At 41.7% G+C, this 12,284-nt stretch overlaps 1 protein-coding gene across 1 annotated transcript; it reads right to left on the reverse strand.

Annotated features, from left to right (window-relative positions):
* Window positions 1-1,433: 1,433 nt before the first annotated feature.
* kcns2 (potassium voltage-gated channel modifier subfamily S member 2) lies at window positions 1,434-3,928 on the reverse strand. The gene is made up of 2 exons (XM_080896332.1): window positions 3,588-3,928; window positions 1,434-3,310 (listed from the first exon to the last, which is right to left on the reverse strand). Exon 2 carries the CDS (start codon window positions 3,306-3,308, stop codon window positions 1,869-1,871), a length of 1,440 nt encoding a protein of 479 aa, XP_080752458.1. The 5' UTR covers window positions 3,309-3,310; window positions 3,588-3,928; the 3' UTR covers window positions 1,434-1,868.
* Window positions 3,929-12,284: the final 8,356 nt, after the last annotated feature.

Consider the following 12,284-nt stretch of genomic DNA (forward strand, 5'->3'; position numbering starts at 1 on the left):
GATATTTGAAGACATGTTTCATTATTTAAACTTGTACAATAATACATAATTTTTTTAAAAAAAACAACATATTTTGGTATTGTTGGGATTATCCTTTACACCAGGTGATAGTGACTGAGCTGCAATGTGTGGTTTTTCTGTGCTCAGACTAATTAGTTATGAGCAGCAATATGTAAAATCCTTCTGCCTGTCTGCTCAAATTAATCTTGAGACAATGAATTTCAAATTATCTCTCTGCCACAGGAGCAAATGAGTCTGATTGTTCGAGTCACTGAAATGTGCATGCATGTATGAATTATTTGTACGATGAATAAAAACAAACAAAATACTGACACTGATTAAGTGACAATTTTACCAGTCACAGCTACACAATGATGTGGAGAGGATTCAGCTCAAAGCATTAATGATCATTTCTCATTTTAAGAACTGGTGTCAAAATAAAAATGGCCTTCAAATTAAAAAGATGGAAATCGATGCAGTTAACTGTTCTGAAATATGAAATGATGCAAAACTGACTTTTTCATCTGGTTTTATTTTTGTTTGTTTTTTTAAAGAGCTGCTGCCTACTTGTATCAAATAGCTCTTTACCCTTTAAACTGAAATCAATAACACTAAGTGAGTGTTCTCTGTTGAATTTCTGCTGCTGTTATTGCGTCCAGTGGGATAGCTCCTTATCGCAAATGCTGACCAGAAAAAGGGAGAGGGGTCCAAACAGCTGCATGCTCCCCCTGTGGGATCATAAAACTTGTTTTTATCTGGACACAGTAAGAAGAAGAGGGAGAAAAAAAGAAAGAAATATGCAGGTTTGTCACAGCCATTCATCTTCTGAGTTTACGGGCTGGAGACAAATTGCTTTCTGTGAAAAAATTTATTGAAACGTAGCACTGAGATAAGTAAAACTAGAACTCTTGGCCAGGACTCCCTTGAAAAAGAGGTCTTTGATCTCAACGGGACATTCCTGGTTAAATAAAGGTTAAATAAAAATAAAAAATTTATCTCTATGGTGTATTCTCCGGAGAGCAGTGATAACCATAAACTAACTACTGAACTTTCTCTTCAGTTCTCCCTTACTGTGGACTAACTTCTATTTTATGACCATAGTTTTATAGTCTTTTTAGAACATGTACTGATTAATATTTTAAAATTGTCTCTTGGGAACTGAAATGGTGATGCCATTAAAAAAAAAAAAATCAAATCCTTAGCGAATAGATTTATTCAACATGTCAGCTCTGAATGGCTGTTGCCATGCCTGTCAAACTGTTTCAGATATTGTGTCAGTCACTTTGCTGCTATAAATCCCCCTTCCAACCCTCGGGCTTACATGTGTTCCCTCAATCAGGATCGGAGTTAGACCCTAACTCTCGTATTAAAAAAACAAGGAAGTATGTCATGTATTTTTCTGTTTGTTTGATTGTATATTTAATACACTTTGCTTTAACCACACATCTGAAGTACTGTTGCAACACCACAATTATACATCGAGACTCTTTTGAAAGAGATACAGTTACTTCAGACATACTTATACAACATGTATAGCTGGAAAGTGGACTACAGTGTGACACTGTAAACAACTACAGCATTCTTTGTCTTTTTCATCAGATGGGGTCAGATTTTTAGCCTGTTTGTTGAGCGGCCGTATTAGTGCACAGCGAGACGTGATGTTCAGGCTGTACATTTGCTTATTTTTTCATTGTGATAGACACAGAAATGAACACATTATTGCACTGAGCTACAGAGAGGCAAACGGTCAGACATCAGTGGAAGGAAGCAGGCTCTCAGTCCAGAGAATTTCAGCACTCTGGAGAGCTCCTCGGTAGGCCACATGTATTGAACAGCGTCACCCGACCTGACTGACAGAGTGTCCTGTTTCAGTGTATTGATTCGTTTAAACTCTGTTCACTGGGTGAACTCCGGCTCATGTTTGACAAGCTCGCCATGAGGGATTTGACTTTGTGTGCGTAATAATTCCTCAGGTTGACCGAGGGCACCTCTTTTATCCCCTCGTCGAAGTCGCAGCTTCTCATTGCGATCTCCAGCTGTTTTTGTCTCTTGTAGAAGAGGGAGAATTTGTTGAAAATGAGCGTAATCGGAAGCACAACTACTAAGATCCCGGCCAGGATGCACGCAGAGGCGGTTAGTTTGCCGGCAATAGACACCGGCACCACATCACCGTATCCCACGGTGGTCATGCTGACCGTGGCCCACCACCAGCATGCCGGAATGGTGGTGAGATCCTCGTTATCCTCTTTCTCCACCGTGTAGGCCATTACGGAGAAAAACGACACCCCGACTGCCAAGTAGAGGAGCAAAAGCCCCACTTCTTTGTAGCTGTTCCTGAGTGTGGCTCCCAGGGAGCGGAGCCCCGTGGAGTGACGGGCCAGCTTCAAGATGCGGAAAATTCTCATCAGCCGCAGCACTTGCGCAACGCGTCCTAGATTTGCCAGTGCGGGGCTGCTCTCCACCACCAGGTTTATGAGAAGTGTCAGGTAAAACGGAAGTATGGACACCAGGTCTATCACGTTTAACGGATGATCGAAGAAGTGCAGCAGATCTGGCGCCACAACGAACCTGGCCACCAGCTCCAGAGTGAACCAGCCGATGCCAAAATGTTCCACAGATTCGAAACGTGGGTCCTCTGTTGGCTGGCCTTCGCTGTCCAGCAGGCTGAACTCACTCATACTGTTCATGCACATAGTGGCTATGGAGCCGAGCACCACCAGGATGGAGAGGATGCTGATGATGCGGCTGGCCACGGAGTAGCCGGGGTTATCCAGCATCAACCAGATGCGCCTCCGTGCGCTCCCGAACAGCTGCTTATCAAACTTGGAGGCGTCGTTGTAAAACTCCAACAGCTCGTCAAAAGATGAAGTGGTGCTTCCTTCATCGCTGCGGTCATCCCAGTCTTCCCGGTCCTGGTCCATTTTCCTACAGTGGTAGGAGCTGCTGCAGCAGGAGTCGATGAAGAACTCGTTAATGCCCCAGTACTCGATCTCCTGACTGAAAGAGAAGATGCACAACTCTGCCATGACGTGCAGCCGCCCCGTGTTGTAAAAATTCAACACGTAGGGAAAGAGCGCTGGGTTCCTGTCGAAGTAAAACTCTTTCTCCGTGTCGTCGTAGTCATCGCACAGTTCCAGGATGGACTCTTTAGACTGGCAGTGGAGCAGACGCGCGAGCCTCGTCTCGGGAAACCGGGAGAGAGTGTCCGACTGGAGACGTTTCTTGAAGCCGCCCACGTTGATGCGGATGGCGGCGTTTTCATCCGTGTGAGCCCCGCCGCACGGTTCCCCCAGGACCTGACCTGTCATATCTGGAGAGAGGAATACACAGAGACACACGAAACACAGAGAGACAGAAAGAATGGGCGACAGACGGCAGACACAAAGCGGAAAACACAAGAGGAAGTTTTTGTTTTTCGAACTGCAGTTTTATCAATTCACAGGCTAATAAACCTTGTTTTTAAATGTGAAAGACCAAAGTGATGAGCCTTTGTTAGAGCCACGTGGGTTCTATGAAATAAACGAGAAGAAAACAGGAAGGATTTCGGCTTTAGCCGCGCCGAAACAAAGACAACTGTAAGAACTTACTTTAAAGCGCGTCCAGTTCACCGAATCCTCCGGAAAGAAGACTCAACAGCATTTCAGCTCCAGTGATGGCACGTTTTAGTTTGTGGGTAACCTGCGCGCCTGCAACAAACGCCGAGACCTTTGTTCACTGGATTCCAGAGAAGCGGCTCTGTGCCAGGTTTATTTGGTAGAGGTGGACGCCTATTTCAAGCGCAGTCGGCGCGATATCAAATATAATTTCGCCTCCAGGCAAAGATCTTCAAATATACCCGAAGGCTTGTTGTAGATAGCAGCCCTTACATCCTTCATCCATTGGGCTTTCCCCCTCCTCCTGCTACAGGTATCGGCTACACTTATCACAGGAAATTCTGGGAACCATAGGAACTGATACACGCCCTGGCAGACGCTTTTATTTCTGCGAGGGAATTCCTCTCTCTCTCTCTCTCTCTCTCTCTCTCTCTCTCCTTTCTATCTGTTGCTGAGCAGCAACACGTAGCTCTCCCTCTGCACCGCCCTCCCGAAGTGATCTCAGCATCACTGTGCTGAAGGGCGAGGTGCAGATTCGGGTAGAGAGGGAGTAGCCAACCAACGAAGGCGCACACACAGGCAGACACAACATCACAATAACTGGAGAGTGGCTTTTTGGAGCCAGCAAATGTGGTAGCATATAGGTTTGATGTTGTTACCGTAATAAAAATACACACACACACACACACACAGACAGACACACACACAGACAGACACACACACACACAGACAGACACACACACACACACACAGACAGACACACACACACACACACACACACACACACACACACACACACACACACACAGACACACACACACACACACACACACACACACACACACACACACACACACACACACACACACACACACACACGGTATTCATATCTTGTGGGGACATTTAATTGACATAATGCTTTCCCTAGCCCCTTACTCTAACTCTAACCATGAAAAATGGATGCCTAACCCTAACCGTAACCGTAACCTTGTCACTAAAACCATATTTTGAGTCTTAAAAATCCCTTCAAACTTGTGGGGATTGGATTTTGACCCTCATAATGGCTGTTGGTCCCCACAAGTATAGTAAACTTCCAATTTTTGATCCCCACAGATATAAATACACGCTCACAAACACACACACACACACACACACACACACACACACACACACACACACACACACACACACACACACACACACACACACCATTCAGCTAACATAAATGAAAAAAAACAAACAAACAAACAAAAATCTTTAAATGGCCAAAATAGCCATAAATATGTCCTGATTTTTATGACTGCTATAGCTCCAGCCTCATTTCATGTGACTCGTTTTTGTCTTGCTAACTAGATAAATGCACACACCCTAAAATTCACTTTCCGATTTTGTAAGAATTCTCAAGGCCCAAACTGAGAAAGCCAAAGTAAGGCCTTCAGTTTCTAGTGCATCAAATTTCTAAAGCTCCATCAGCATCACAGAAGACACCAAAATAACAGACTGAGAAGAAACTATCATGATGAGTAAAATGAACTGGGTTTCCAAAATCTCGAGGCTGTCTGCTCATGTTAGGCTGAAATAGCCCTTTTTGAACTAGAGAGAAACCTTGTACGCGTCCTGAATGCCCTCTGTTGTTATTTTTGCGCAGATGTATGTAAGTAAGTAAGTAAGTAAAATTTATTTATATAGCACTTTTTAAGACAAAAACGCTGTTACAAAGTGCTTCACATGAAGACATGTCAAACAAACAATATAGCAACATAGAGGAAATATAAAAGCATATCAAACAAGCAATAGTACAATATAAATATAAAATAAAACAACATATTACGCATTAACATTACCCAAATGCCTGTCTAAACAGATGAGTTTTAAGCTGTTTTTTAAAAGAGGCCACCATGTCGATGGTGCGTAGTGAGGAGGGTAAACCGTTCCACAGTATTGGAGCCAGGGTTTGAAAAGCGTGATCCCCCTTTGTTTTCAGACGAGTCCGTGGAATAGATAGACGACCACTATCAGTGGATCTAAGAGTCCGCTTCGGAGAATAGGGTTTGAGAAGCTCCGAGATATAGATGGGGGCCTCACCTTGTAGAGACATAAACGTAAAGGTGAGGATTTTAAACTTATATCTATACCCAATCGGAAGCCAATGCAAGGATTTTAGTATAGGAGTGATATGGGAAAATTTATTGCTGTGGGTTAAAAGCCTTGCTGCAGCATTTTGAACCGCTTGGAGCCGATTTAGTGAGGCCTTAGATACACAGGAGAAAAGTGCATTACAATAGTCTAGCCGGGAGGAAATAAAGGTGTGGACAAGCATCTCCAGTTCGGTTGTGGAGACAATAGTCCTGAGTTTGGCAATATTTCTTAAGTGAAAAAAGCAGGAGCGGGTCACGGATTTAATATGAACGTCAAAGGACAAAGATTGGTCGAAAATTATCCCAAGATTTCGAGCAGTGGCTTTTATTGTCGATGAAAAAGCACCCAGATGTTGACTAATTTGGGGCTTGATATTCTCTGGGGCAAGGATTAAGCACTCGGTCTTGTCTGCGTTCAGTTGCAGGAAATTGTTTGTCATCCAAAGATTAATTTCCTTAAGACAGTCCATAAGAGTGGATAGCTTGTCTAATTCCCAAGATTTAAAAGAAATGTATAATTGGATGTCGTCTGCATACAAGTGATAAGAAATATTTTTGAAACCGCTAATGATCCGGCCTAAGGGAAGAATATATAGTGAAAATAACAGGGGGCTTAAAACCGAACCTTGTGGGACTCCACATAGAAACTTCGCCACGTCTGATTGGAAGTTTCCCACTGAAACTAGGAGCGTCCTGTCTTCCAGAAATGAGGTGAACCACTTTAGAACAGATCCAGATATCCCTACCATGCAATTTAAGCGATGGATTAAGATCTGATGGTCAACGGTATCAAAGGCTGAGCTAAGGTCCTTGCCCAGCATCCCTGGTTTTATTGATTAAGAGCTGAAGGTTTGGTCTCACACATGGCAGCATGTCTAATGAAGGCGATAGTGCCTGCAGAGAAAAAGCTGCCTTTTCTTGGGCGAATTCTTAGTGGTATACCATCAGTTAGGTCTTTGTCACGAGAGATTTTGCACATAAAAAAGGTTTGATGCAGGTAAATTGTTTGTGACTAAGCTGTCGAATCAATCCACAAGAAAAATAGAGCATTATTGGTTTGTGCTGTTTGAAGTTTTCCATCGCAGCACAAACTTATAAGTTGCCGCTATAAAGCTCTGTTGAATCTAGTGAAAGCTTTGACAGCATCTACTTCTCCCCCAGCTCGTGCCACTACCATCGTTTTAGCTTTCGTTCTTTCCAGCATCATTTACTGGCCATCTTGTTGAAGATACCGGGCCTTAGTTCCAATTTGAAATACATTTAGGAGCATTGGATGCAATTTCCTACTCACTGTATTGTATTGCAGCACTTGTTTGGAAATATAATGGCCACAGGCAGCACTGGAACTGTTTACAACTAAATAAGATCTTTCCCTGCCATATTTTTCCCCAAGCAGGCAGAACATTAATATTTCATCACGTTTTTTTTGCCCAATAGTTGGAGCTTAACATGAGTGTGCAAACTCATGAGACTGCCTGAACAGATTGGGTCTTTACAGTTTCTTTCATGCACTGCATTGTCATTCTGCTTTTAGGGTTTTATGAAAACCAAAAAAAGTGCTCTATATGACGGTATTATAGATCATCTTGTGGGCCTCTGCAGATCCTTGACACCCTCTCACAGCAGCTCTGCAGGATTTGGAAAGCTTAACAAGAGCCTAGAAAGGACAAACAACCACTCTCTGCTGATTACAATATTGCAAAATTACAGACTTTCTCTTTTCGCTTGTGGGATCCATCTGTGTTTGCATGGGAATGTAGTGCTGTGGGTATAATCCTATTTAGTCTATCATTATCATCATTCAGCAGGATCTCATTGACTGCCTCGGTATCATCCTCTGTTGACTGTGATTCCTTGTTTTTTGTAGTCTGTATTATTTGATTATTTCTTATAGTATTTCCTCTCACTGTGCAGGAGTGCCTTTTAAAGCTAATGTATTCAGCAACATGTCTTTGCATTTGGATGGCTTTAGATGTCAGCATCTTGGGATTAGAGGGCAGTCAGTTTTATTTGTGTGTGTGTACACGTGTTGGAAAAGGCCCATTTTCTGTGCAGGGTATCTGATTTAGGTGATAATATAGGTGCCTCCTCACTCTGCAAGCTTGATCGGTCTTGAATGCTATCTCCGACAGCACACACATACACCTCCCTGGATTTAATTAACGTTAGTGAGCAACTTTGATGTTTGTAATAGCAAATGACGTTAGGACTTTGTTCAGGATTACTGGGGCGGTTTTGTGCTAAATTATTTGTGATAAAAGACTATCATCTGCCGATTATTCACCTTCTGCTTTTCATCAGAACTGGCTGCTTTTGGTTCATTTTTCACTCGCATGGTTGGGTTTAATGTGCCGCTTTTGTAGCAGATGAACTATTGCCCGTAACTTGTTCCTCAACAAGTCTCTTTAGATCTTCTGTCACGATGAAAGCAGATCGCACTTTCTAGATCAATCCTTAAGTCTCATTTTTCATTCCATGTTTGGTTTAGTCAGCTATTAGAAACCTGCAAAGGTGGAGGAAGTACTATCCACTCCCAGTACACTGAAGTAACGATACACAAGTGAAAAAGTGAACGATCTTTATTTATGAAAAGTATTATCAGAGTATGAAGTGTAAAATCTGCACAAAAAATGTCTCTTGCAGTTGCCTTACATCGGGATATCGGCACCAGTGCATCTGTGATTTAATAGTCTTTGGTGTTGTTGCAGATCGAGGTGGGAATTATTAGACCGCTGTTTACAGTTAGGCAGTTTAGCCTAAAAGGTCAGGCTGTCTCCAAAGGCTCACAAGACACATGAGAGGGCTTCTGACATGATTAATGACAGCACATCACAGGGACATGTTTGGGGATTTTTGTCTATTTGTTGCATTTGCTTGTAAAATGCAGAAAATGTGCTTTCATAGGCAAACATATTTTATAATCACCTAAAAAAGTTTAGAGAATTGTCTCCCTGACATCCAAAATATGTTCACCTTTTAGGCCTAAAAGGTCAGGCTTTCTCCAACGACAGCTACTTTTTTGGTAAGAGATAATGAGCTAAAAGGTCAAAATCCACTCATAAGTCTGTGATTTTATATGAATTCACATAAAATCATAAACTAGACTGTTTAAGAACTGTCAAATAAATGATGTGAGGCACATATTTTGCTCTGAAATGCCATACTCGGATAAATATATTTCTGTACTTTAAACTCTGACAAACAACAGTTCAAATATCTAGATAGAGTGCACTGTAGTTAGTCAGCTGGCTCTTCAGGAGGAGCAAAAACTGTGACAAAAAACACATATATACACATATATGCAGGCCTTTGTTTTTCAAAGTCTCAATAAAATGCCTCCTGAACTTTAAATCACTCCCATTTTCATTCTGTGCACTCTTGGTGAGCTTTCATTCACATCTCATATCTTTTGATGGAGCTATAAATTTAATCATAAAATAATAGACAGCTTTATTTTTATGTCTTAACCAAAACAGCTGAAAAGTAGATAAAGAAAATAAAATGTCCTCTGCATTAAAATGCTTGACAGCTTGAATTTTAAGCCACGACTTTAAACCTTTGAGACAATTTACAGTGTGTCTGAATTAAATACAGAGCTGTTAATCATTCTGCCAGTTTCAATTCTTCAACTTTGAATTTCATATTCAGTAATCATACCCACATGGTCGAGATGAGGCGGTACATTTATCTCCTAAGAGAGACATTTTCTGCTGCCTATTGGTAAGCGAGCTAATTTGAAGAAGATAAAGCAAAGTGTACATAAAGCATGCATAGAGAGGAGAGAATGAGAACGAGACAGACAACAAGGAAAGAAAAACATATGGCTGCCGTTATCTGTCTATTCTTTCTTTTAAAGCCTGAGGTGCAGGCTCAAGTGTGAGCGTGTAGGAGTTTTTGTGTGTCTGTGTTGACTAAATCTGCTGCTCCCTATCTTTTGCTTGGCTGCCTTTATCTCTCTTTCCTTTGCTTTCTTTCCCAAACCTCGCTGTTTTTATGTGTCTCTCTTAACATTTTATATCCCTCTTTTCCCCCTTCACATATATCTTTTATTCTTCATCCATATCTTTCCCCGCTTCAGTCTGCCAACATCTTTCTCTATTAGAGGTCAGAGTTCAACAGTGTGTTGACCTCATCTTTGACTGAAAACATCAGTGTGTCATCTGAAGCCTCGCTGGGCGGGGGGGGTCAGCAACCACTGGGGAAAATGTCACGGCCCTGTATCCATGACAAAGGTTGTCATTCAAAGCTCACTCGAAATCTCTGCCAGCACTGATGGATAAACCAGCAGGGTCCTAGGAGATTTATGGAAATAGTAAAGAGGGAGAATCTATTTAGTCATGTTATTTCAACATGTGAAATAAAATGTGCTTTCAATCGTCTTCCACTTCACGCCACAGTAATCACATCAAACGGCTCTTGATTATTATGGCAGAGAGAGCTGGCTGACTCCGGACAGAGCGCAGACAGAGAAGGAGCAGGATGAATACAGATGGAAATCGGAGACGCTTATTCTTCTGCTCCCAGCTCTGAGAGTATGAGTGTAAGTTGAAGTCCAGTAACTATACATAAAACATATTAAACATATTACTAAGCCTGTGTCCATCTGGCTGGAGTCTACACGCTGAACATGGCAAGCACAAATTGGCTCAGGTATCAAGCATTAACATGGAATAATGTGGAACACTTGCAGCATGTTGACCTACATACAGACTCAGATACATGATAGTAATTGGAACAATAACATATTGTGCACAAGGTAGAGGTCTGCCCACACAAGGAAATGAGTGTTTAGTGCACAGATACCAGTGTTTATTTCTGCGCTTCACCTTTATGTAGTTCTGGGTTTAGTCAGATGGGAGCTGGTCCACCGCATCTTTCACATTAAAACACTGACTGTCCTCAACCCTTTAATGATGTGGAGACTTCTCGTATTTCTATGTTTTCATCTACTTTGAGTCCATTACTAATGCTGCTCAGTGTTATACTGATGATAAACATTACCAGTAAACTACACAGGCTCTGCTCGGGAATCTGACCGGCCACCACAAATTACCAAAGTGAGGAGGAGTAGATAGTTAGTGTGTTAGTATCACTTATTTCTGTGTAAACCATTATTATTTCTTGACAACCAGAATACTTCAGAATAACTTTATAATACATCTTATTGAAACTGATTTGCACAAAAAGCTTCTAAGTTGTTTAATTGCCTTTAAAAAAAAAAAAAATCAGTTATAAGTGTATTGATACCAAGAATGAGTTTTTAAATTGTACATTTTATAACTGTTTGTAAGATCTGTCTCTCAATGCAAGTGTCCAGTACTGGATATCAAGATGCAAACTGCAGTAATTTGTCACTAATTGTGTCTGATGTTAGCAATGTGCCAATCAATATATGAGGTCAACCTGAGAGTTTTAAATGTGACCATAGGTGACCATATTAAGGATACCCGGTCTCACTGACATCACACAGTGAGAAAACCATGTCTGGAAAAGAGCAATCTTAAGTGGATTATGTTCAATATGAGAATCCATTATTTTAATAGTGTCTGTAAATGACAGGGATGAAAGAGAAACAGCATATTCAGTCCATTTTAAAGACGTTTTTGCAGCTATAAATATCATAGTTCCCTCTGATCATGAAAAGCATGTATATGTGTCAAGACAGACTGCTCATACTCAAAAGAAGGCAGCAGCCCCATCTGCACAAGCTAATTTTGTTTGTGCAGAGACAAACACTCTTCTCTTCACAGACGCGGATCAGAAAGATGCCACAAAAGACGACACAGCGATGTATCTCAGTTCAACCCTTTGACTGGGATGTGGAGCTACTCACAGCTGGACCCAGACTGAATAGAGATTAGATGCGGTCCTACTGATGTAGCCGGACTTGTCTGCATGCCCATTTGTTATGATGATTCTTATTTATTTATTTGGTCTTTCTTTCAGCTGCTGATGAGGTTTCCAAAGGGGTGATGAAGAGCGAATAGGAAGAGATTGCAAATTCAGGCACAATGACACACCTGTTGTCTGTAGGTGAGAACATTACCAGCCTAATTAGAAGAGGGACATCATGTGGCTCTAATCAGATGCGCTGTCGAACCATCTGCAAAACTGCCACTCTCTCTCTCTGTGTGGCCAGCAGGTGGCAACATGTTTAACAAAAACTGGAGCGCTGACATGCCAACTTGTTTGGATTTCAGGAGAATTAGTATTTCAACTTGTACCCCATCTTAATACACATTTCGACGCACTAAACCAAACAGGACAGCGGCTTGGTGTTTGTCTTCGTCAAACTTCTATCCTTTAACTAGAAGCTTGCGCATGGCAAGTCCCGATCCAGTGGGTTCAATACTACTGCCAAGCAGAAAGTTAAATTCACTTTTCATTTAAACCCAAACACTATAAATCTTCAGGTCATGGGGCCATTTCAGTCTAGCCTGAAACAAAAACAAGCGAAATCTCTAACTTTACAATCAGTTGGATTCTGTTTACTTCCATTCTAAGCCATCTGATCGATAATGACGCTCAGTCTCGCATCAAAGTGAATGTGTCC

Source organism: Rhamphochromis sp. 'chilingali' (assembly GCF_963969265.1).
Source record: "Rhamphochromis sp. 'chilingali' genome assembly, chromosome: 11".
Classification (NCBI taxonomy): Eukaryota; Metazoa; Chordata; class Actinopteri; order Cichliformes; family Cichlidae; genus Rhamphochromis; species Rhamphochromis sp. 'chilingali'.